Source organism: Spermophilus citellus (genome assembly GCF_964194105.1).
Source record: "Spermophilus citellus genome assembly, chromosome: X".
NCBI lineage: Eukaryota > Metazoa > Chordata > Mammalia > Rodentia > Sciuridae > Spermophilus > Spermophilus citellus.
The window spans coordinates 125,890,542-125,917,266 of record NC_138190.1 but is presented as its reverse complement, the minus strand read 5'-3'; the positions used below and the strand labels follow the sequence as shown (position 1 = coordinate 125,917,266).

At 47.6% G+C, this 26,725-nt stretch overlaps 1 protein-coding gene across 1 annotated transcript; it reads left to right on the top strand.

Annotated features, from left to right (window-relative positions):
• The first annotated feature begins 4,033 nt into the window (after positions 1-4,033).
• On the top strand, positions 4,034-13,863 carry APLN (apelin). The gene is made up of 3 exons (XM_081277145.1): positions 4,034-4,392; positions 10,450-10,615; positions 11,214-13,863. Exons 1-2 carry the CDS (start codon positions 4,326-4,328, stop codon positions 10,608-10,610), a joined length of 228 nt encoding a protein of 75 aa, XP_081133271.1. The 5' UTR covers positions 4,034-4,325; the 3' UTR covers positions 10,611-10,615; positions 11,214-13,863.
• Positions 13,864-26,725: the final 12,862 nt, after the last annotated feature.

The window sequence follows — 26,725 nt, the reverse complement described above, 5'->3', positions numbered from 1 at the left end:
AGTATTTTGACATGCATTATCTCATTTAATCACCCAACCATAATGTCCTAGTCTTTTCCTGGTGCTATAACAAAATATTCAAGGATGGGTAATTCATAAATATCAGCAATTTATTGCTTGCAGTTTTGAAGGCTGGGAAATCCAAGATCAAGGCACTGCCATGTTGGTGTCTGGTGAGAGCTTTCAAGCCTTCTTTTCTGCCTCCAAGATGGCATCTTGGATGTTGCTTCTTCTGGAGGTCATGAATGCTGTGTCCTCACATGTCAGGAGGATCAGAAGGGCAAAAAAGGAAACAGCTGCTCCCTTAAACCTCCCTTATAAGAGCACTAATCTATTTGTGAGGGTGGAGCTCTCAAGACTTAATCACCATCCAAAAGGCCTGTTCTCTTAATACCATTATCTTGGGGTTTAGTTTCAACATATGAATTCTGTTTGTTTAGTTTTTTTGCATGGTGCTGGGGATTGAACCCAGTGCCTCATGCATGCTAGGCAAATGCTTTACCACCAAGCCACGACCCCAGGTCTCAACATATGAATTTTGGAGAGACATATACATTTAAACCATAGCACATAATAAGGTAGGTACCATTATCATGCTCATTTTATAGATGAAGAAATAGCCTTGGAGAGGCTAAGCAACTTGCCTAAGGTCACACAACTAATGAATGGGATTGAGGGGCAGAAATTAGTTATAAAAATCTGAGTTATTTTTAATAAACTACACTGTTCATATAAACCCACAGTATAGAGAGGTGGACAAATTAACTGAGCAGCAGTAACTGGTGGCGATGACATAGGACACTCTGCAGAACTGAATAGCTTGTGATAGTGCCGATGAGGGGGACAAGTCCACAAATTGGTTTCATGTAGGTCATCTATCTCATCTCCATCCCCCCCAAAACCACTAAATCCTACCCCTGCTCTCAGGATTGTCCCTCACCATCCTGGAAGGTGAAAGACTGAGTCCTGTCCTTGACCATAGCCCCAAGCCCCAAGGGCAACAATGCACCTCAGCCTGCGGCCTTAGAGCAGGGAGTGTGACTAGTTTCCTGGGCTTTCAAAGACAGAGTATCATTTTCCTGAACAAGAGACAGTACAGAGTTCTGTTGCAGTTATTTATTCATTTGACAAACAGTTACAGGGTGCCACCTATGTGCCAGGCACGGTGCTAGGCGCTATCATTCCAGTGATATTAAAGTTGGATAGATGGAGACGAATAGGAAAGCTGGTCATTTGAACATGATATTGAGATATATAGGAGTCTGCAAGGGGTCCAAAATGAGAACTCAAAGTTGCACTCCTTGCCTCATGGGGCTTGATTTCAGGGATACAGTGGTGTTCAACCTTCTTTTCAGCACAGAAGGTTCAGAGAATGACATGACAATACAGAAGTGCTCTCAACGGTTTTCAAGAGTAACAGGCCATGAAAGGTACCACCCATAGCTGGAACGAAGAGGACAAGGTCACTGTGGGAAAAAGTACCTATGAGGAAAGAGGAGATCTTAGATCTGGGACAAGGAAAATTTATACAATTTAGTTAAGTGGAGAGAATTTAGGTTTTAAAATGATTCTCCTAAGTGTTCAGCTCTTTAAATGTTGCCTCAAATAAATACCTTCAATTTACTGCTGCTGTGCTTTAATTTGTATCATTTACTTGTATGTAAATGCACATACATGTGTGTGTGTTGCAGTGTTGGGGATTAAAATCAGGGCCTTGTGTGTGTTAAGCAAGTGCTCTACCACTGAGGCACACCCCCAGGCTACTTTTGGGGCATTCCCCCCCCCTTATATGCACATTTTGAAAACTAGGTAAGGTGGGGAAAAGGATAATAGGAAAAAGTAGAATAGATCAGTGCTTTAACCCAGAGACACACAATAGAACTTTCTGCAATGATTGAAAATTCTATTCTGAGATGATCAATACAGTTGCTACTAGCCATATGTGACTCTGCTACAGAAGTATGGCCAGTGTGACAGAGGAACTGAAATTTTAACTTCACTTAAAACATGGTTAGTAGCTACTGTATAGGAAAGCACTGCTGTCACCACTTAGCTGTAGCCCATAGAGACCCTAAGTAAAGGTGTGGTGCAATTAAATATGAAGTCTTCTATTAATCTAGCTATGGGGGGTACTTATTTGGGTATGCATGTGCTTGTTCAATTAAGGGTCAGAGCACCAAATTTCCTAAAAATGAGGGACAGAAGAGCAAAAGGAGCAAGGGGTTATTCCTGACTTGCACAGTACTTTCATGCATAGTACCTCATTCAATCCCATAACAGCCCTGAAATGGGTAGGGAAGAGACTATCATTCCCACAGGACCCAATGAATCTAGGGGATAACAAGGGCCTATAGAAGATAATGGTGGAGCCTAGGGGCTAAGTGTTTCTCTTCCTGATTGGACACTTTCCAGGGAACAGTGAAGGAAGAATGATCTCATGTTACCTATGCCCACTGCTCACAGTCTGGGTCTTCCAGAATAAGAGAGAGTCTTCGCTTCATATTCCCTTTTTCTACCTGATTGTGGTTCATGGGATCATGAACCATTACCAAAAACTGTATCATATTCCCTTCCCTCTTCCTTGATTTAGGCAACAGGGATGCATTTGAAAACTTCAGTCATATATTCAAAATTACACATTGAGCACCTATCATATCCCAGGCACTGTTCTAGGACACAACCATAAACAAAATAAAGATCTCTTTTGTGGCACTGAAATTCTGGTAGAGGGAGACTAATAATAAATAATGTATATACTGGATTTTTGTAATGTTCTATAATAATACACCATGGTTTCTCATGTCTTTTATGACACACATAAACACTGTCCAATGTACCTTTTGTGCAAAACTGGACTTGCACTTCAAGCAAACTGCCTGGCTTGCTGAAAGGTGAAAACACCTTTTGAATTAGTCTTTTAACATGTGTTGAGTGCCACCTATGTGCAGAGTGCGATATTGGGGACTTTGGAGAGATGCAACTGAGAGGACAGGGTCCTATCTTAGGGAATTCCCAGTCTGATGCAAGAGGCAGCCCTTTCCTTGGGAGCTCCCAGACTGCAGAAGGAGCTAACAGTGTAGTCTGGAGAGGCAAACTTCAGGACCCACTTCAAAAGGGGAATCCCAAGTACATGCACAACCAATTCAGCCTAGACTGTGTGGAATTGGGTAAACTAACCCCTCTTATGATGATGGGGAACTAGATAGGGGACAGCTTCAGGGAACAAGAAAAGGGACACTGTAGGAGCTGTCCCATGTCCCAAGAGTGAGGAAGAAAGGAAAGACAGCCTCTACTGGATTATTGTTACCTCGGGAAGACTCTGGATGAGATGGGATTTGCAGGACTGCTGGCAAAAATGAAGAGCTCATGGGCAGAGTGAGGTGCAGGTATCCCAGGTAGAGGGTACCTCCTGGGTGATGGTAGGAGAAATGAGGATGCTGGGTGCAACCCTTGGCAATCACCCCAATTCAAATTCAATTGAAGATGAAGAAAAGAGAGGACCAAAATTCGGGGGGGGGGGGCAGGTGTCGGTTTTTGACCAAACCCCTGGAGATGCATAGTGGCAAGAGAAATGACCATGGTCAGGATCTGAGGTGCAGGGTCTGAGTGGGGGCAGTCCGGAAGGGGTCCTACCCTGAATGCCCAAGTTTCCTGACAGCTGTTAAGGAAGCGAGGTGAGAAAGGGTTAAGTGTGCCCCTCCACCGCCCTAAATGCTTCCTGTATTTGAAATCCTTTAGGTCTTTGCAAACTCTCTGGCCCCTGGCCAGGCTGGCATTGTCCGGGGAGCGGTTGTGGGTTGTCCGAGCGGTCAGTCGCTCAGTCTTTGTTATGGGGCCACCTCGGGGTTCCCTCTTGCACCCGGCCTGAGGCTGCAGAGTGCGTGCCTGGAGGGGGGCGGTGCGGGAGGCTCGCTTCTCTCCCTCTTCCTGGCCCCCCCTCCAGTCCTCCCGATGACCACATGACCAAGTGGGCTCGCGGCCAAGCCACAAGCTACAAAATGCAGCCCCTGGAGTGAGCGGGGAGCATTCTCGCTGGCAGCCTGGGCCAAGAGCAGTACAGCCGCGGCCAAGCAAAGCCAGCCACTTGGAAAGAGATCGCTGCAGAGCCTGCCTTCACGGTGCTGCCCCGTGGCGGCAGAGAGAGGCTGCAGGAGAGCCGGCGCGGCGGCTGCAGACTGCGGCGCGCGCACTCACGCGGCCCGGGAGCCCCGCGAGCCCCGCTCCTGCACGCGCCAGCCGCGGCTTGCGCCTTCCCGTGCCTCAGGGCTACCAGCTTCTCCCCCTTCCCGCGGGCTCGTCAGGGCAGCGGCGACTCCAGGAGCAGCATGAATCTTTGGCTCTGCGTGCAGGCGCTGCTGCTGCTCTGGCTCTCCTTGACTGCGGTGTGTGGAGGTGAGTGCGCGCCCTCCCGCTCACCCGCTCTTCCTTTTGCTTTACCCCGCCGCAGCCGGCGCGCTCCCCTCCCTCCGCCCCACTTGCGCTCTCGGCCTCCCAGAGAGCCCGGCGTGAGCCGTGCAGGAGCAGCCACACGCTGGCTGCGCCGAGCGGCAGATTGACAGGGCGTCTAGAGCCAGGGGCAGCCGGCCGTGGGGACCGGTTCCTGGGGTATGAGGGTTCCGAATGGCCTCGAGCATCACCAATCTGGAGCCTTGTCCCTTCTGACTGCCCCTCTCAGTCCCGAGAAGCTAAGGGCCCCAGGCGTGCGCCTCGTGTCCCGTACCCTGAACCCCATGTGGTGGGGACATCAGGGCCTGCCCAGCTCCCCGCGTGGGTCAGAGGAGGGAACTGACCTGAGGTAGGTGGGCTGGTCTCCCTCGTTGAAGGTCTTCTGGTTCCTGGAGGTTAGGGGCCGCAGGCCACTGGGGATGATGTGCCAACATGCCGACGTGACACTTGTTGCATAGGCAAGAGCTTGGGGCGGGGGCGGCGGCGGCGGGGCGTGGATCCCAGCTATTGCTACTTTCAGCCTACAAGTGAGCAGAGGCGGCCTCCCCCAGACTGCCCCCGCCGGTCTTCTCCATTACTCCAAGGTCCTCTCTGGTCTCCTCCGGGCTCCCCGGCTCCTACACAGGACGCCTTCCCCACAGCCTTCATGCTACTTCCATATCCTGGCTTCCAGCCTCCACTTTTTCCCAGGCATGTGCATGCTTCTCCTTCACCCCTGTGTCTCCAAGCACCAAACCAGGAAACAGACACTGACTTGGCATCTCCACGCAGGTCTAGGGGCGGGCGTTCTTTTGCCCTTACCTGTATCACACCCCTACTTGGTAATACTTGGCACTGGCTTCCCTTGCCTGCCCCAAACCTGGTCCCCATCCATGCCTCTGCAGCTCCTGCCCAGGTTGCCTGTCCTTTGTGCGTCAGTGTCTCCCTGGGCTGCCAGCTCTCACCTCCAACTGCCACAGTCCTGTGATCTGGCTGTCACTGCTGCCTGCCTGGCACCAGAAGGAGAAGGCCAAGACTAGGTGGATTAATGCCAGTGCCAGGGCTGGAGTCACAAGAAAGTGAGGTTGGAGGGAAGGAGAGGGCAAAGGCGGCAAGTTTCCTAGAGGAAGAACATAGGGCTGGACTTAATTCCAAATCCTCCAGAACAAGAAGGATGGCTTACAGCCCAGGAGCCTCTGGGGGTCCAGCCAACTCTGCCTACCTCTTTATATAGGCAACCTCCTTTCTCTGCTCTTGTTCTTTGGCACTGCCCTGGTCCCAGGAGCACTGCTGAACTTCTTAGGAGGATGCATTGGTCGGGTCTGGCACCTCCTGACTCCAGCTGGATGTCCAGTGATCTCCCTCTTTAAGACTCCAGCACTTGGACTGGGGTTGTGGCTCAGTGGTAGAATGCTTGCCTAGCATGTGTGAGGCACTGGGTTCGATTCTCAGCACCACATATAAGCAATTAAATAAATAAAGGTCCATCAATAACTAATAAAAAATATTTAAAAAAGACTGCAGCACTGAGTCAGTCACCTCCTTGGGAAGAAGAGAGTAATCTTTCTTCTCAGAAACTCCTGTCAGGCAGGCAGTGGTTGGAAGGGAACAAATAAAGACACATCACAGGGGCCCACCTCCCAGGAGCTATCATCCAGTAGAGTTGGCAAGACAAGAAACCACAGGCAAATGGTCCATGGTATTGCCTTCAGAGGAGAAAAAGAATAGGTGCAGAAAGGGTATCCTAGAGGAAGCTGAGGTTTTGGGATCAGCACACTCAATGCTCCCTGTGAAGCAACAGAGAGACCCTTGGCCAACAGAAACCACTGAGCCTATGAGGAGTCTGGCTATTGTGGCAGTACTGGTGATGGGAAGAGCTGGTTTCAAAGGAAGAGAAGTTGGTCATGCTGCCAGAACACTGTGTGCTTCTGGCCCAGACCCTGCCACTTCTTGTTTTATTTGTCCCTTTTTCATATGTCATCTGCCCACCCTGATTTGGGGACATTGTTGCCCTCATATTTTGCTTAAGCCTAGCACTGGAAACTTCCAAAGCTCCCGCTGCTTTTCCACCATTCGACTTATCCTGGAGCCAAGGAGGGTAGGTGGCTACTAGCCAAGGGTCTAAGTATGCATGCCCCATTCCTCCTGCTTTCTGTCCTGCCCTAGAAACAGGGACCCCAGAACTATCTTGTCCTTGGCCCAGATTTACATGCACTCTCTTCAGCTAGAGTCCCCAGTAAAACTTCCAGGCCTGAAAACTATGCTTTCTCCTCTCACTCCAGATTCTCTCCTGACATGGGATGTTCACCCCCACCCCTAAATCCCTTCTTCCCCTCAACAACACTCCACCACTGCCTTCTGACCTGGGATACGACTTTGCTCTTCTGAGTCTGAGAGCTGCTGGGCCCAGGCCAAGTGTCCCTTGGTCTTTGAGTACCTCCCTTTCTCCCCTTTGGCTTCCCCTTTCCAACCCCTGCTCAAAATATGCAGTGTGAGGACAGCCTACTGAATTCCCCCCAGTGGGGGAACATCTCCACTCCATTCCCAATCCTAAGCACTAAGTGCCCATGGAACCTGAGCCAGGCCTCTCAGAAGCAGAGGACTAATACAGGTCAAGTGGAGGGCCAGGCTGCCAGAGCCTGGTGTGTCCAGGACTGCAGAGCTGGCACGAGGAGATAGCACAGGGTCCTGGAGAAAGAGACTGGGGTGAGAGGGTGGGCAGACAAAGGAAAGTTGCCTCGTCTCAGAGACAGACACAGTGCTACAGAACAGCAGAGGCAGGGGGTACATTGCCAGCAGGGTCCCTACCAGAGCATGAGTGTAAGCTTTAAAGCAATCACAAGACAGGCCAAACCACAAGAGGGAAAACAGGTGCATCATTCTTGGTGAGGCTGGCAAGTTCTTGAAAATTTGCATTTACCCCTTTGTACATTGGCAGGGTTGGAGTTCAGATTGCATGAAAATCAAATCCCATTCTCCCCTGACTGTGGTTCTCAGTGTGGAGATGCTACAGATTCATGACTCAGGGCACTTCAGAGAGCAATGGCTCTAATCCCTCTAGGTTTGAGATTCTTTGAAGGATTGCCCATCTCCCTGTAAGTAGCACATGAGTTGGAAGAAAATATTGAGGTGAACTTGGGAGGCCCCTATTTCTAAAGGGGAGTTCTTTTGTACAGACAGGATCTCTGCAGTGTTGAGAAATAACAGTCTCTAATTTGTCCCTTTGGACAGGACAAAGGTAGAGTTTCAGGTGTCAGCTTATCTGACAGTGAGCCAGACTCAGCATCAAAAGTAGGAAAAAGGTGGGTGAATGGGTTTAGGGTGCAGGAAGAGCCTATAGACTTCCAGCGATGCAGAGGACAATAAGCCTCCATCCAATGGGATGCAAGAGGCCAGGGGTTTCAAGATGGCTATTCTCCAGGGCCTGGTTGATACTCAGTGAGTTCAGGGTAACTCTTCTCTGTATGCCTAGAGTCTAGACATCTTCCTGACCACCGTCTGAGCCACCATCTCTGCTTCCCATCCTGGCTTGTGACCTCTCTTCCCATGGGACCCTTCCCAGCCCTCCCTTCCTGAATGTCACAGGCACAGTCTAGGATGCTGAACATGTGAGGGTGATATTCTTCCCCTTCTGGCTCTGTGCCTCTCTTCCCATGCCTGATCACCCCTAGGGTTCGGTGACCTGTGTTATTGCCCCTGCCCCAAGTAGTTGAAGGCATGGATTTTAGAACCAAGATTTCACTTACATTTTATGGCCCGTAGGGTCCTTCCTTTATGCCTGGACACGTGCTTAGCACAGTTATCACTGCCCTGAACCCTGAGTGTGTCTCTGATAATAACTACTCATCAGCATCATTCAGATCCATTCTCAGTGTGCAGAGTGAGCCTTGTGGGAACCCCAAAACTCAGGTCATAAGCTGGAACTGCTGGGATGGGAACTTAATGGAAGTCCTTCCCTCTTCTCCCTCTACCCCCAGTGCCAGCCTCTTAGGAAATGGCAAGAGGAGACCTCTAGGTCAGATAGCGTAGAAGCAGCACCCCCACTCCAGCTATATCTCCTATGCCAAAATGCAAATATAATTTTCTTTTTGGTACTGAACATTGAACCCAGGGTCATTTTAACACTGAGCCACATCTCCAGACTTTTCTGTTTGTGCTCAAAGCCTCCATAAGTTGTTGAGGCTGGCTTTGTACTTGTGATCCTCCTGCCTCAGCCTCCCCAGCTACTGGGAATACAGGCATATGCCACTGTGCCCAGCTAATTTTTGTTTTAATTTTCATAGGTTATGAGTTTAGGGGCTCAGCTGACACATTAACCCACCTTGATCATTAGCAGGGAAGTGTGGCTCATTAACCAAGTGACCCTAGTTAACAGTGGGCCTGGTGATTTTTCTTGGAGATAAGGAAAGGAAGGTGCAGGGTTAGAGATGAGCATATGTGGGGTGGGCATATGTGTCTGGATGTGAGCAGGAAGAAAGAACAACAGGCCCCAGAGGCTGGGCAAAGAAGGCCCAAAGGACAAACCTCACCCGCTTTTGGCCTAAGAGGAAACTAAATGCCTGGAAACTGTGTGCAAGCAGAGGAGGACACAGGAGCCAAGGAAGGAACCAGAGCATGAGGGTGTTGTAGGTGGGGTTGGGGGATGAGGAGCAGCCAATGGGAGGCTATATGGAAACTGTGAGCTATTGGGGATTCCTGAATGAATGGCAATGAGGCTCAAGAGACAGGATATAGCTGAAGGCAAATCTGATGGTGTGACGGGGAGAAAGACTGGTATTCATTATCATCAGTGGCCTGCAGACTGGCCCCATACTGGGCATTGCACAAGCACCCTGCCCATCTGCCTCTTCCCAGCACCATCTCATCGCATCCCACAGCCTGACTCTGGTGGCCACGCTTGTCTCTGGGTGCCAGCTAGGCTTCCCTGGCTGGACTTTAGGCTCCGAGAGAACTGGCAAGAGTGCCTTCTCCCTCATTGTGCCCAAGTACACCCAGCACCACTTGGATTCCATCGTTGGGACTCAGATTGGCATCAGGGAAGTGATGCTGAGCCCCATGTGGGCAGATGTCAAGTGGAGCCTGGGAGAGCAGAACAGAAACCAGTTAGGGTCAGAATGGAAGGAATTCATGGGAGATGTGAACTGGGAATGACAAGAGATAGGATATTGGCAGGGAGGTGCCAACTACCACAGCCTACTCTCCTGGTGCATACACATGCTGTTAGTGCATAGACATTCACTCATCCATCCATCCATCCATGCATCCACCCATGTAACATGCATGCAATATTTATTAGCCTCTAAATCTGCTCACAGGCTGAGTCACAGATGGCCCAGCCACACCCATGGGGCAGTCTCAGGAGCAAATGTGAGTCTGAAATGCCTAACCACTGATGAGATGCCTATGGGTGAGGCATGGAGCTCTAGTATTCATAAGTGGGTCACCTTGCCCATCAAAGGATGTAGGAGTACAATGACGTGATGTTCAGGATTTGCTTTAAAATACCATAGCCAAGAAAAAAGAAAAGGGACAACTGGAGCATATGTGACTCCATCTGGATAGCTATTGAATCTGGGTGATGGATCCATGGAGGGGGAGTCATAGTAATGGTGTCTGTCTGAAATGTCTAAAGTACACCAGTTACTGGGGCACCATGGTTACTGCCTCCTGTACCCCAGCCAAGTACAGGCCTGATGCCCCAGAATGCACCCCCCAATGACTTTCCAAAGAAAAGAACTTGTTTGTGCCTGTCAAAACCATGATACAATCATCAAAAATATATAGAATCAGTTATTTCTATGGCAAGATGTGAGTAATGCATTCTGTTTGTCCCAGGACAGTGTGTAAATGGCAGATTTTTCATTGAGATAGAAAAGAACAACAACAACAAAAAGCTATGAGGAGTACCAGCCACCTCATGGAGAAATTGTCCTCTCCTGTGGGCCTATGGTCTGTGGGACCCTTTCTTGGCCGTCTGCCATTTTCATCTGCCTTCCTAGTTAACAGCCCTTTTCCTTTCTGCAGTGCCCCTGATGCAGCCTCCTGACGGGAAGGAGCTGGAGGAAGGCAATGTTCGCTACCTGGTGCAGCCCAGGGCTTCGAGAAATGGACCCTGGCAAGGAGGCCGGAGGAAATTTCGCCGCCAGCGGCCCCGCCTCTCCCACAAGGGCCCCATGCCTTTCTGAAGCAGGTATTTACTGGATCCCCTGCTCAGTGGGCATTGCTCAATGGGAAGGGGAGGGACAGCCCTAGAAACTAATAAGTCTGCTTCTTACCACTGGCCAAACACATCATATAGCCCTTCCATTTTACAGAGGGGAAGACTGAGTCCCAGAGAAGGGCTTGACACTTGGGAATGATATCTGGACTTCCCAACAGCTGAGTGTTACATCCCCTCTACCCTGTTGCCTGGGGTTGGGCAGGCTGGAGAATACTGGAAGTCCCAGCAGCCCTTAACTGGGAAGAGGTGCACAGATTGTGCCTATAGGTGTCCAGGTCTAGGAGTGAGAACGAAGGAGGCAGAGAGCAGGAAGAGAGCTGTGGATGTGCTGTTCCAGAGCTTCAGGTACCAAAGGTAGCTGCAGAGAAAGCAGGGCCTAAGGCTACCCCTGAGGCCTGGGCTGTTACTATCCCTCTGTAGCTGGGACAGAGGGACATCATCTCAGAGCCTTGGGCTTTAGGTTCAGGGGTTGAAGGGGTTGAAGGTTGTCCTTTCCTTTCCTGAGGTGGGGGAGTCCTTTGACCTGGAACATGTCCATGATTTCTCTTGTTACTTTTTGTTTCTTTAGGACTGAAGGGGCTCCCAGGTGCCCACCCCCTGCAGTTCTCTCTACTCCACAGTTTGATCAGCTTCTCTGGAGCCCTCACATCCATTCAGCTGTCGTCTTGCACCTGTTCTAGCTGCTGATAGTCCCAGCTCTTCTAGCCCACCAGCTTCCCCTAATGGTGTGGTCCTGCTCCTCATTCAGATGATTCCATTTCTCTCATAAGGATCCATGTAGTCCACCTTTCCGGCCCTTCCCTGGACTGATTTTGGAGACCCAGCTTCTCCCTGGCCTGCTGTACACCCTCATCCCTACTTTACCTATTTAATGCCCCACCCTTCAGCTAGCCCTTCCCTCCTCAAGTCTGCCCTGGAATCTGGATGGAAACACTCTCTTCTTCAGTGGACTCCTGCAGATCTGTATTTTCTTGTCAGTCGGACCCTCACTCAGCCACCAGAGAGGAATACAAAGATGTGCAATGAGAGATTCTAGTTAGAGGGGCTGGGTGTTGGGATCCAGAGAGGGTACATTGGGGGAACTGAAATGGGGAGGAATGGTCTTCTGGTGAAGTGGGGCGAGGCACTGCAAAACAGGAATAGCCTCTTCCTCATCCCTGTGTTTGGCTTCATTAAGGAAGAAAAGAAGGAGAGGCTCTTTGAAGTACTTTGTTACTTCTGTCACCTTACTCTGTCTCCTAACATATTCTTTCTCTCTATCCCCTACAACTATTTCAAGCTCCAGGTCACATGGGGAGGGTGCTGGGCCTAATGTGGCTCTGTACCCTCCCAGGAGTGAATGCCAAATAGGAAGGTTGTTTTTGCCAAGAATCCCAGAATATCAGAGCTGAAAGGACCCTTGGAGATCACTTAGCTCAACCTCTTTATGCCAAAGCCTGTGAAAACAGAGTCCTGGAGTGAGGAGCGACCTGCTCAGGGTTACTGCTGAGTCAGAATGGGGACCAGGTCTCCAGATTCCCACTTGATGATGTCCTCTTCCATCTTGATGATGTCTTCAAAACAAATGTAGTGCCTTTTGCTGGGGTTAGGGCTGGGAGTGTCTGGGAAGGGAAGGGAGAGGCAAGCTGGCTGTGAGCTGCCCCGTTGTGGGGATGGAGCTGCTCCCACCTCTCTTGCCTTCCCCTGCTGCTCCATTCCCAACCTGGGCCATATGGTTCCATAACTGGCCAGTTGCCCCTCTTCTGACAGCACTCCCATGCCTGGTGGCCTTTAACAGGGGAGCTCAGGCACTGGGATTACTGTTCAGACCCAACATTGGTTGTCAAATGCCGGAAGTAGCCTTAAATCATTGAACCCAATGGCCTCCCCTTCGTGTTGATTGGACCCTCTTTCCTAGTGGACTTCCTTGGGGAGCAGAGGGCAGAGAATGGCAAAGAAAGGGAAGGAAAAGAAGGAGAGATGGGAGGATGTACAGGTAGGGTTGCACTCCATTCACCAAGGGCCTATCTTCCCTGAGGGGCCTCTCAGCCCTTCCCTCTTGGGGCCCTCTTGCCTTTGCCTGTGCAGATTTCCTTCCCAAATGCTTTCCAAGAGGGAGAAAAGGGAAGACAGAAGCTTGATGCCCACTTACATATATCTGGGGCAGGGGGAGTCAGGGCCCCCCAAGTCCCACAATAACCCCAATGTTCACCTGTCCACCTCCCCTCAAGTCCTTTCTCCTCTGCTGCTGCTAATGCTGCTGCTGTACTGCTGCTGCCGCCATTGCCTCAAGGCCCACCCTGGGGAGCCAAGCTGGGCACAGCCTCCCCACCCCACCAGACATGGAGTGGGGTCTGGCCAGTGTCCACAAAGTCTCTTCTGCTACTGGTCCCCCCAGTAGGGACCTTGCCTTATTCTTCCTTCCTGCATCTCCTGCCTCATCAGCCTGCCATGACCTACAGCCAACCCAGCCCCATGGGGAAGGGAAGAAGAGAGGGAGGATGGCTGAGAGAGATAGGAGACAGAGGGCAGAGGAGGGTAGTGGGTGGGCTAAGGGGGCTCTCTTATTTAAAGTGGTTGTGTATGATTCTTATACTAATTTATACAAAGATATTAAAACCCTTTCCATTAAGAAATTGTCCCCTTCCTGTAATTGTGTTTGCTGTTTGTAAAGATTGTTCTGTGTAAATATGTCTTTATAATAAAGAGTTAAAAGCTGAAAGTTTGCCCTTAGTCTTGGAGGTCATGTTCAGAAGGGGCATTTCCCCCACACAGGGCCATGGTTGTCCCTGTGCCCACAGATTGCACATTCAGGGAGGTAAGTGCTTGCATCCCAAATCGGTTCTAGGTCAAGTGTCCTGAAACTGACTTGCCACAGGCTCACAAAAGCAATCTATGCATAATGGCCAGCTCACACGAAATTCAGCCTGCTTTTTAGTCTTTGGCATCTGTTTGGATGTCCTAATTTTTGTCTGGCAGCAGTGTTATTTAAAGGATTTTTAATAAAAGCAATTTACTTAACATGCTGATTAAAAGTGGGATTTCTATTAAAAGTTTTGTATTGGTGGGTGTCTTCTATTTTATCTACTTTTGAACACTTTCGGGACTTTTTTAGCCAGTTTGCCTTTCTTAAAAAAATGTTATGTTTTCAGCAATAAATACAATTGGTAATGACTTTGCATGTATCATTTTATGTTTCACAAAGTGGAGTTGTAAGATGAATGAGATAGACTGAAAAATAAAATGCAAGGAGTTCAATACAATTCCACCCCATCTGTCTCACTTCTTCATGTTTGTTGTCAAAATGTCAATATCTTCCAGAACAGAAAGGAACATTGGGTACATGCTAATTTTGTTAATAAACACATTAGGTGCACACAGACGTACACTATGCAGAGTAAATCCCAATGAGATGAAGATAGGAGTGATCAAAATGCGTGCATTTGATAAATCTTGTGGGGGAATTCTATAGATTTGACAAGTACTTAGTGCCACAAATATATAACTTTAAAGAAAGTGCCTTCAGACAAAATTGCTAAAAAGTCATAAAACCAATAGGAGATAAAATAGAAGCCACCCATAAACATATAAAACTATCTCACCATTGACAAAATGCTGCAAATTATGACATAGTGATTTAAAAATATGACATGTTTGAAGTGTTTCTTAGGAAAATTGGTGCAAAATGTCTCATTTTAAAATTACTAGTTTGACTTTTGGACAAACTAGTCATTGGAGGAACTGGGTTTAGGCAGAGGTTTTGGGTGGGCTGGTTTTACTCTGATTGGCCTGTTATTTCCCTAATCACCCTCAAAGCTCTAATTTCACATGAAACCAAGAATAAAAGGGGTGGGAGCAGGGCAGAACAACTTAATACTGACCCATAAGCATGCAGGCCTTTAACAATTTACAGAGCTCTTGAAAAATCTTAACTCATCTTCCTAACAACTGAGCCAAAAACCTCACTATCAGATCCCAATTTTTAAAATATATATTTTTAATTTTTAGTTGTACATGGACACAAACCTTTATTTTATTTATTTATATTTTATGGGATGCTGAGGATTGAACCCAGTGCCTCACATGTGCTAGGCCAGTGCTCTACCAATGAATTACAATCCTAGACCCCTGGATCCCCATTTTACAGATGAGAAAACAGACTGCGAGGGGAAGCAGCTGGTCCTAAGTCTCACAGCTTGCAAGTGAATTTTAAATCTAGTCTGCTAATTCTAAAATGCAAACTCTTTCTACAGTAGTAGAAAGGAAAGTCCCCAAATCATAGAGGAAAAAAAAACACTAAGTACAAGATGTGTTTTGTTTTTTCAATAAGTGCAATAGAAATTTGGGGTACAACTCATATATTGCTGGTGGGATTGCACATTGGTGCAGTTATTCTATAAAGTCATATGGAGATTCCTTAGAAAACTTGGAATGGAACCACCATTTGACCCAGCTATCCCACTCCTCGGTCTATACCCAAAGGTCTTAAACACAGCATACTACAGTGACACAGCCACATCAATGTTTATAGTAGCTCAATTCACAATAACTAAACTGTGGAACCAACCTAGATACCCTTCAGTAGATGAATGGATAAAGAAAATGTGGTATACACAATGGGATATTACTCAGCATTAAAAGAGAATAAAATCATGGCATTTGCATGGATGGAGTTGGAGAATAGCATGCTAAGCAAAATTAACCAATCCCAAAAAAACAAAGGCCAAATGCTTTCTCTGATATGAGGATGCTGATTCATAATGCAGGGTGGATAGGGAAAAATGGAGGAAATTTGGATTGGGCAGAGGGAAATGGGGAGAGGGTAGTGGGTGTAGGGGTGGGAAGGATGGTGGAATGAGATGTGCCCTATGTACATGTATGATTGCATGAATGGTGTGACTCTGCATTGTGCACAGCCAGAGAAATGAGAAGTTGTGCTTCATTTATGTACAGTGAGTTGAAATGCATTCTGCTTTCATGTATAACTAATTAGAACAAATAAAAAATTGGGGGTACGAGATAAGACAGTGTGGCCTGATGAGATTGGGGAAAGTAAGTGGAGTTTGAGCAGTTAATACAGGCCCCAGAAAATCCAGTAACATTTGGCTAAGTTTGGTGGGAGGATGGTGGGCAGTGGAGGTTGGCACAAGGAAGCTGGATTAGCCACCAGGGTCCATGGGGCATATTTAGTCAACTAGATCCTAGTGGGTGGACACAAACAGGGGATGAGGGGAAGGAAAGCTGGCAGCCTTCTGTTAAGATAATTAGATATCAAACCAAAAGAAAGCAGGACATACAGGTCGCCACCCTTTGGAGATATCTTGGATTGACCTAATAAATACAATAGAATCTGAGCAGGGTTGTTTGTCAAAATGCGGAGCCTTATTATTATTTTTTTAATTATTTTTATTTTGGTACTGGGAATTTAACCCAGGGGCACTTTACCACTGAGCTACATCCCAGCCCTTTTTATTTTGATGCAGGTTCTCATTAAGTTGCTTAAGGCCTTGCTAAATTGCTGAGGCTGGCCTCAAAATTGTGATCCTCTCAAGTTGCTGGGATTACAGGTGTGCACCACCACGCCTGGCTCAAAATGCTGAGCTTTAGAAAAAGAAAACGAAGTTCACTTAACTGATTGTTTCTGGCCAGGAGGTCTTGGACTGAGGTTAAAGAGTGAGGGCAGAGAACCTGAAAAACAACAGTGCTTCAAATCCATCCGGAAATTAGGGAAGTTTCTGAAGTGACAGAGATTAGAGAGACACATGACTTTTCAGGAACCCAGGTGCGGTGTCAAATGAGCCGTAGATGCTTTGAAGCCCAACACTTCAGACTCTCCCACAAGCCCTGGTCTGGTTGACTTGGTAAGCCCCAATTGGGGCAAGGCTCCTCTTCCAAACCAAGGGAACCATGGGACCTGGCTTGAGTGGCCATTCTGAGGTGCTTATATAATTCCATTTTGTGGCCTAAAGGTTATTCCACTGAAATTTCTCAATCCAAGGTTATTTTTTGACCAGAGTGAGCCTGTGCCAGCTAACTGCCAAAGAAAATGGTGAATACTTAGTGCCTTCTCCTTCTGGCCCCAGAGGGCTGCCAACTCAGCCAGCATTTCTCTGGAACCCCCAAAGGAAAAAGTCTGTCCAGTGTGCCTTTGAAAATCCAGTTTGCCCTTTGTAGTGATCCATTCTTGGAGGGGATCCTGGCAAGGAACTTCCCCCATTGAGCCTTGAATTTTCAAATCAGGGGTCAGCAAACTTTTTCCTATTTCCATAAAATAGGAAAAATAGGAGTTCCTATTTTATGAGTCATTTAGGCTCTGTCCCAACTACTCAAGTCTGTTGTCATGTAAAAGCAACACAGACAATACATAAACCAATAGGCATGGCTGTGTTCAACAAATCTTTATTTATCAAGACAGGCAGCAGACCATAGTTTGCCCAACTCTTTCTCAAACGAGGCATCAACAAGTCCTTCAATTCAGCCCTTGAACCCTTACCCGGGACCTGAGAGGAAGACTTACATTGTACAGCAAGGTCTTGAGTTAAGGGAATTTAATAAACTGGTTATGATTGGGCCTTTATGCCAGGATCTGACCATACTCAGACTAACAAAGGGCTTTCAGTGGAGAGGGAAGTCTGGAGTCAGACAAGGATTCAAATTCTGGTACATTTACTCATTTGTGTGACCTCGAAGCCAGTGTCTTGACCAGGATAATTCTGCATTTTCTCTTTAGGCATGATGCTGCTACCAAGTTTGCTTTGCCATAGTCAGGACTGAACACTATAGTGCAAGTAAAGTGCTTGGTGTATAGCCCAGCCCATGGTACCAGCTCTCTAAGTGGAAGCCATTGATATTTCTGCCAAACCCCACTCTAGTCCTGAGAAGCAGATGGGGCAAATTCTCAGGACAGGGCAAACAGGCTCAGGGAGGTGGAGTTGCTTGTTCAAATGAGCAGAGCTGCTAACTGGTGATTCAAGCTTCAGACCTGGGTCCAGTCTTGCCTTGGGTTAGCCACCCTTCCCTGGCATGGAGTCTGCTTCCCCATACTGAATATGTCTTGGTCACTGGGAACTTGTAGTCTCCTAGACAACACATAAGGTTTCTCCAGGGACATATTAGGCCCACCTCATTCTCCCTTGAGGTAGCTTTTGCTTGAACAGCAGCCCAAGAGGCCTCTCTGGATGTGCTAAGTGCTCATTATTAGTACTGTATCTGGGGACCCTGGTCTGGAACTGTGGAGCCAGGAGTCTGCTCCAGAAGATCTACAAGGTACTAGGGGTACCAGAAACCTGGGTTATAGTCCTGAATATGCTTCTACCAATAGTTTGCTTGGCAACTTGGCAAATTCTTTCCTTGTCCTCTGGACTTCAGCCTCCTCACCTTCCTAGGCCACCTTGGGGAGGTGGATGGGTGTGAAGCACCTAATGATGAATAAGGCTTGTTGTGGTCCCAGAAACAGTGGGGGTCCCTCAGGTTGACCTCTGGAGGGAGTTCAGGGCCTGCCACAGGGGCCTGTGGGGAGTAATTCTAGGAGAAGAAATAGGCATTTGGCAGAAAAATGGGAACTTTAGCCAGTGAGGAAGGCCACTGCTGGGTTATATGGGTCTGCATAAGTTTCCCTTTACCTCAGGGGCTTCTGGAACCTCCATTTCATATTCTTCTACTGTAGAAACCAAAGCCTTTCTGATCTTTGCTGAGGTTTAAAGAATTGGCAGGCAACAGTTGAGCTAGCCCAGTGACATGAAACTCCAAGTTCAGAGCTCTAGATCCTAAACCCCACTTGGCTGTGTGATTCCAGCCAGGTCAGGTCAGTTCATCTTTTGGGGCTCCCAGTTTTTCCTCACCTATTTTCATGGGCCAACCACCTTTGCCCTCTCAAGTCCTAGAAGGTTAGAGCTGATAGGAGCCTGGGAAGGTATTCAGTACCTCAGACACTTTCATTTTTGCAGATGAAAGAAGTCAGACTTGGGAAGGAAAAGTGATCCACTTAGAGGGATGTAGCTAGATAATACCACTGAACTTGTATACTGCACTTCTCAGGTGCCAAACACTATTCAATGAGCTTTTCCTGTTCTGACTCAGACCCCATCACAACTCCATTTTACAGTTGACAAAACTGAGGCACTGAAAGGCTAACTAGTTAGTTTTAGGATCTTCCATGGGGTTTGCTAATAAAAACAAAGAATCAAGGTGGCATTGCTTTCAAGAAGGCAAAGGCACTGCAGAATTGCCAAGCACTCCCTCCAGGGTTGCAGTCACCTGTCGATTATAGGAGAGAAGCTTTGTTTTGGCACCTTCATTCCCAGCACAGCAGAATGGCTTCTATCTTCAGGGTGGTGGGAGGCCTGCTGGGAAGAAGTTTCCCATCTTTCCAGCTAAGCAGAGATGTCGCTGGCTCCTTCTCAGACAAGTATGGTTATAGGGGCTAATGAGCCTAGCATATGATATGGGGTGGCAGGGGGTGTCCTCCTCCCTGTTTCTAGGCTGCCAAACTTTTTCACAGACACAAGTTCCTCTGCCCTCCCTTGGGAACCCCCAACGCCTCAGGTGGGAGGGATGTGGAAAGAAAATGAGGACATATAAGGCAGGGAGGGAAGAAATCACACTGAGTGAGGCATGGAAATGGGTGGAAGAGAGGTATCCCTATTCAGCCTCCATCTTCAGCACCTCAGAGATCTTAAAATTTGATACTCATCCCCATTCTAGGCTACCTTCCAACTTAGCTCCACAGCCCTCCCCATCTCCATCTCCATTCCCAAATGGACTGTTGAGTTTGAGTCCCAGTTCTTTTTTACTTGCTTGTGTGTGTGTGTGTTTGTTTGTTTGTTTATTTATTTATTTATTTATTTATTTATTGTACTGGGGACTGAGCTACATCCCCAGTCCTTTTTATTTTTTATTTTGATACAGAACTTTGCTAAATTGATGAGGGGCTCACAAAATTGTTGGGGCTGGCTTTGAACTTGTGATCCTCTTGCCTTAGCCTCCAAATTGCTGGGATCATTGCTGGTTATGTCCCAGTTCTTGTGCAAGTTTCCAAAGGAGTTCCACCTTCTTCAACCTATGCCCAAACATTCAGAACCCAAGCATTAAAAAGTCCTTTGTGCTTGCCCTCATCCATAATTGATATCCTGGACAATCAGAAAGAGATTTGCCTACCCTATGCAGGACATCATGTGGGGGACAGTAAAGGAGCCTTGCTCCTCACCTTGCCTCTGGGAGGCTCCAGGGAAAAGAGATATGTTGTATCTGACAACCCTATCAGTCTGTTGCTACCACAGTGCGCTCTGTATTCCCACCCCCATCCAGATCTCTACTCTGGTCCTAACCCTGTGTATGGGCCTGTTTTAGTCAGCTTTTTTTGCAGATCTGACGAAAGGACCCAACCAGGCCAACTGTAAAGGAGGAAAGGTTTATTTGAGGGCTCATGAGTCTCAAACCATAGAAAGCTCAGAGGTCTCAATCCATAGAAAGCAGGCTTTATTCCTCAAGTCTCCAGGTGAGGCAGAACAACACGGCAGAAGAATGTGGCAGAGGGGAAAGCAACTCATATGGCAGTCAGGAAGCAGAGAAAGAGGTCTCCATTTGCCAGATACAAATATATACCCCAAGCCACGCACAATTCTTACCTTCCTCCAGCCACACTCTACCACTTCAGTTACCACTCAGTTAATCCCTATCAGGGGATTAATTCACTGATTGGGTTAAGGCTCTCATAACCCAATCATTTTTCCTCTAAACCATCCTGCATTATCTCACATGTGAGGTTTTGGGGGACAACTCACATCCAAACTATAGTAGGGCCCAATTGTCCTCTAGTTTCCCCAGATGGCTCTTCTCTGGTTCTCCCTATTTTCTCAGTCCTTCAAGTGCCAGCCAAGGCTGCCTCCCCCATGAAACCCAAAGCTCCCCTAGTCCTGAAGGCCACCCAGCAAGTGAGGCCAGGATTGGAACCCAGGCTTTTTCCTTCTACCCTCCCCCCCAAACCCTTGTATTTGCCAACAACACACATCCTGGCCAGACTGAATATGAGTATGACCATGATGAATGTGACAATATGTGCACCTTCCAGCACAAAATGCTGAAACTTGAAAATCTTGGCCCCTCCACCTACCAATCCTGGGTGAGTCACCTCCCCTTTTGGGGCCTCAATTTTATCACTTCTAAAATGGCAATAAGAATCCCTAGCTCTTTTGTTTGCTTATAGCAACTGGAATTCCTAAAGAAAAAAAGGTTGGTACAATCAAGAGTGCCATGCACCATACATGTATAAAACAGGGAGAAAAATGGCCTCTCTCTGCATCTCTAAAGGGCTATAGAAATTCCTTTCTCAGACTGGGCATGTAGCTCTGTCATAAAGCATGTGCTTAGCATGCATGAGGCACTAGATTCAATCCCCAGCACTTCCCCCCACCAAAAAAAAAAAAAGAAAGAAAAGAAAAGAAATAAAGAAAGAAAGAGAAATAGGGTTCTTTGTCAACATTCACCAAATGCTTATTGAGTGCCTACTATGTACCACATTTCGTAAACCTGGAGAGGGAGACAGTTATTATTCAAATATCACAATGAATGTCTGACCAGAAGCTGTGGCAAGGCCTCTGGAGGAAAACCCCAGGACTCTAGGCAGTTTGCCACCAAGTGTACCAGGTACTTTGGAGCTGAGGGAGGAGTCAGAGAAGACTTCCTGCAGGAGAAGTGGGAGCTGAGACCTCAGGAAGGGAGGTCTTTAAAGAGAGGGGCCAGGGTGCATGTCCAAACACAGATAAGGGAAGGAGCTTACCTTGCTCTATCTTCTTTCTCCCCACCCTCTCTTTGGTCCCAGGATTGAACCCTGGGGAACTTAAACATTGAACCACTCCCCAGCCACCTTTATTTTTTATTTTGAAACAGGGTCTTGCGAAATTGCTTAGGGCCTCAGTAAGTTGCTGAGGCTGGCTTTGAATTCATGATCCTCCTGCCTCAGCTTTCCAAGATGCTGGGATTGCAGATGTGTGCCACCATGCCCAGCAGACTGCTTTATTCTTAAACCCATTTCCCAGGTGAGGGAGCAGGCCCCGAGAGGCAGTGACTTGACCTATGAGAGATGCCACTGAACTGAGTCTTGGCTGACTCCCTTTCGGACTCTAGGCTGGCAGGCAGGGTTCGCTATGGTAGTTAAAGTATTCTCTCCTGCTAACATGCCCAATGCTCTGTCAATTTCACCAGCTGCTCAGCAGGGGCAGAGGCTCCCCACTCACAGAACTGGGTGGTTGCTGTGGTCCTGGGCCAACTCACAGGCTGGCATCACACTTTGAAAGCTTCTTGTACGTTCCTCTTTCCTTGCAGTAGCTCAGCCTCACTTTCTCCTCTCAGCGTGCTTAGTGTTGGGGAGAAATCCAGTGTGCCGTGAGAGGCTGTCCCCTTCTGGCTGAGCACTGGAACTGCAGCCCCGGAAATACATGGGTGCGCGCGCGCACCGAAAGGCTGCGCGTTTGTTTCTGATGTGTATCTTATTACAGTCTTTAGGTATGCTGACTGTGCTTGTGCATGATATGTAGGTGGAAAAGGGAGAGAAGTTGCCACCCAAGGATTCACAAGGGGTGAAGATTTTGGTGGCAAAGGGCAGTAGCTGGGCGTCCTTTGTTTGCATCCTTATGGGACTGTCCTAGGTGATCTGGTTCTCTGCCTGTCCCCAAGGGTTCCTTCTTCAGCTAATTCCATGTTCCCACCAACCTTCCTCCTGCCAGGTGTATCCCAGCACTCCTGCAGCTCCTTCAGGCAATCTCATAGCTGCAGGAGGTAAGCAGATCTCATGCCTGCATGCACTCACAGGAGAGGTCTTAAGAAGCATCTCCATCCCCTGCCAAGGCCCACCTCAGCACAATTCCTCTGTGCTGGTGCAGCCTTGCAGGGTGTTTCTGGCCAGAAAACATTCCAATTAGTCAATGCCCATGCCATGCTGCTCATCAAAGATTTTCAAAGATGTCATCCTGTCTACTTTCCACACTCCTAGGTAATGGGTATATTTTAATCCAGAGTTTCCGGAGGCCATGAGTCAGGGCATTACTCTTGTTCCCAAGCCCCAAAAAAGCTTTCCCCACTTTTATCAAGCCTTTTTAATCGTTTCTCCAAATGGCATGAAAATATTAGCCCAAATTGCTGGTCTCATCAAGCAAAATCCACTGGTGAGGCCAGCAGCCATTAGTTAAATACTCAAGTCACTAGGTTTTGAACAGAATTTCTGGAATATTACTGGAGTTCTAGGCCAGAGGCCTGATTCTGGGGATCCCACAAACCAGATATGGACACTTGTATCAAAAATCAAACAGAAAAGAAAATGGTGAAAAGCATGAAAGGAACTTTAATCAGCATAGCTACACTAAGAAGACAAGGGGGACCCATGTCCTTAGCTCTGTCTTTGAAGGACTGACAATGACTTTGAGGTTTTAATAGAAAGGGAAACAGGGGCAAGGGTCAGGGATTTGCATAGCTGGAGGGTTTGCACAGCTGCCAAGGCAGGTGATCTTGGTCAGGTGTGGTCTGTTCCATCATTATCTCCGGATTGGTCAGGCAGGGACTTGTTGGCATAAGAAAGTTGCTGTTGCAGGCAGGGGGAGGCTGCCTTCCACTCATCACAAGATGTTTATTGATCAGACCTGTTGTTTCTGGAATCCAAGGTGACTCAGAGCAAAGAAAAAAGATGCAAAATGGAGGCAGAGAAGCCAAATCTTTAATCCTGCTTTTAGCTACCCATCAGTTGCAGGCAAAAATGAAGAGTCTAAGTCCTTGTTGCAGGATCAGAGTCTACCCACTTGGACTCTGCCCAAAGGGAAAGCTTTCTGAGTGAGCTCAGAGGGATGGGAGCTCTAGAGGAGCCAAGTTCAGCTTCCAGTAATTAACTTCAAGTAAGTACTCACGCACAGGCCTTGCCTTGTCCTTTGCCAGTGGGTGGAACACACTAGCCACACCCATAGCATTTCTAGGAAATACCCTTTTCTGCTTTTTAGCTTCGGCCTTGACTCCTCTGTGCTGAAGTAGGAGAAGTGGGAGCTGCCTTCCCCAAGTAACCATTACTGGGAACAGTTCCTCTGTTGTCCGTCCCATGGCCATGTCCCTTCCCAAACAGCTGTCCTCTGCATAGGGCAGCCTTGAGGACTGAGAGGGGAAGCTTCCATTCAGTTTTGCCACTTGATAGCTGGGTCACTCACCCCCACTTAGCTTCGCTTCACTTATCTATCACATGGAGATGATCATTGTATGTCTTGCAATTGTCCTTAGGCTCAATGAAGACACTGGATCCAAAAGCACTTTGAAAAGAAAACCAATGCTGGGCCCAGAATGGTGGCACCTGTAATCCCAGCAAATTGGGAGGCTAAGACAGGAGGATCAAGAGTTCAAAGCCAGCCTCAGCAACTTAGCAAGGCCCTTAGCAACTCAGTGAGACCATGTTTCTAAATAAAATACAAAATAGGGCTGGGGATGTGGCTCAGTGGTAGAGTGCCCCTGAGTTCAATCCCCGGTACCCCCCCCCAAAAAAAACCCAGGAAAATCAATGCCAGAAGTAGGCAAGTGGGAAGTTCAAAGCTCTGAAGTGCTCCCTGCAGCAGCTCCCAGTCAGCACAGAGCCCCACCCTTGCCAGAATCCCTTTTATATTCCTCAGGTGTATAAGAAGTCTTACAATCAATAGGCATATAGCCTTCCAGTCTTGGTAGGGACTTTAGTTGAGACATCATTGGATAATTTAGGCTAACATTTTGGGGGCACTTATATGCTAGGTACTATTCTGAGTGCTTTACATAAGGAATACCCATTTAATTTCTACAATGACTCTTATCACCCCCATTTTGCACATGAAGAAAATAAGGCTCAGTAAGCTAAAGTAAATTGACTATTCACACAGCTAGTAAGTTGGGCCAAGATTTAGAGCCTGGCTGCCTGACTCCAGAATCTGTGCTCTTAATCATTATGTTTTAATGGTCTCCTTATAACCTCACTGAGCAGTTGTTTGGTCTCTGCTTGAATAGCTCCACATGACAGGGAGCTCATTACTTCTCAAGGAAGCTTGTTCTGACTCCACACAACGGTACTTGCTCAAATTTTCTGGCATGGTCTGGTCAAGCTTTTAGACATCCAGACCACACAATGATCTAAGTTTTCTGGAGACTGAAACAGGGAATAGGCTTAAAACAGGAAGTCATCAAAAGCAAAAATTCTCCTTGTACCAATCTGATCCCACTCTTTTTAGCATTCTATTGTTTTCATTAAATGGAGTTTGAAGCAGGAAGTAAAATCGTTCTCTCCACCTTCATTTTCTTTCAGTCGAGGAGAGTGGGCAAGCTGATATTATTTCCTCCAGTTAGAACCCAAAGCACACATAGTGCCCATGATATTAATAGGTGCTCACTAAATGCTAACTGAAGAAATGAATGAATAAGTGAATGAAATACAGGCTCATAGCCTCCTTTCCCACTAGCCTCAATTTCCTGAGTTGGTTTTGCATCATGCTTTGAGATCCTTAAAAGTGCATTTCCATGGTAACTAGACATAGACCTGCCCCTCTTCCAGCCAAATACTTTTCTATCACAGAGACTTTTGAGCTTGCTCCAGAAAAGACCCCAAACTACCTTTAGTGTCCTCCGAGTAGGGCACTGTTAGTTGGAAGACCTGTGGAGTGCACACTGTCATGGGCGGATCCCAGGGTGCCCATATCTCCTCTGGGAAGTTCCTGGGCTGATCGACCTTGCGGGGGTTTCCATGGTAACAACACTAGGCTAATGGGTTGCCAGGGTGATGGTGCGTTACTGCAAAGATTGCATGGGACCGGACCACACAGGGCTACTGAGTTGAAAAGATGCTAATAACACCTTTCTGAGTCTCCATGACAACAATACTCAAGCACAAGGCTTTGTCCCAAATGCAGATTAGGCCCCCACCCTCCACACTCAGCAAGAACACCCTGGGAGGCAAGGCCACTGGCTCAGTGTCCGAAGAGATTGGCCCCTGCCATTCTCTCCCAAGGGGAACAGAAGTGCAGGCTTTGCTCCCCTCCTGGGCCTACTCTCTGCCCAAACCCCCTCACCATATTGCTCCTCAGGGTGTCATACTGAAGCAGACTGGGTTTGGGCAGTTGGGACTGTCAGGAAGAAGGTCTGTGACAGGAACAGGGATCAGTTTGGTTGGCATGGGAGAAAATGAAGTTTGAGGAGAGCTTTGGGATCAAGTGCTTTTCTTGCCTGATCCCATGCCATTTGGGTTCATGCATTCTGGGGCTGAGGACACAATCAAGGATCCATCTCCTCCTAGCAAAGCCAGGAGCATGGGGTCAGAGTTTTCAAAGTATTTTTAAAGCTATGGCACATGTATATTCCATCAAAGCAGGATCAGGTGCTGTGGGTGTCACCTATTCAATCTTGTCCCTCTCCCCTCCAATGTCCTTCAAGGCACTTAGGCTTCTGTGGAACAAAGTTTGAACAGTGTCAGCTCTGGGTCAGTCTACCTATAGTCCATATGGAGGGGCTGAGAACCAGAGAAAGGGCTGGGGTTGTGGCTCAGTGGTAGAGAGCTTGCCTAGCACATGTGAGGCAATGGGTTTGATCCCCAGCACTACATAAAATAAATAAATAAATAAATAAATAAAGTTATACAAACATTATTAAATAAAAGAACTAGAGACAGCAAGAGTCTTGCCCAAGGCCCCACAGCCAGTCACTAGAATAACCAGAACCAAAACCCAGGGCTCTTGCGTTTGTAGGGTCATTCCCAATAAATCAGAATGTTATGAACTTCTGGGTGAGCTCTGACTTCCCAAGGACCACTGGGGCTTTTGCCTTTCTATCTATTCATGGATCTGATAATGAAGATCTGAGTAAGAAAGGAGATTTCATTGTGGGGGCAGGCTAAAAAGTTTAGACTGGATCTTCCAGATTTGACATTTTTAGCACCTACTATGTGTAAGCCTTATGTTAGGATATGCTTTTTGTCCTCTTAGTTTCTTTTTATAACAAGGTATCAAAACAGGCATAATTATCTTCCATTAAATAGGTAAGAAAAAGGAAGCCCAATGCAGGGGATAACTAAAGCTTGGGTGTATTGAACATTGAGTATCTCTTCAGCAGGGATGCCTC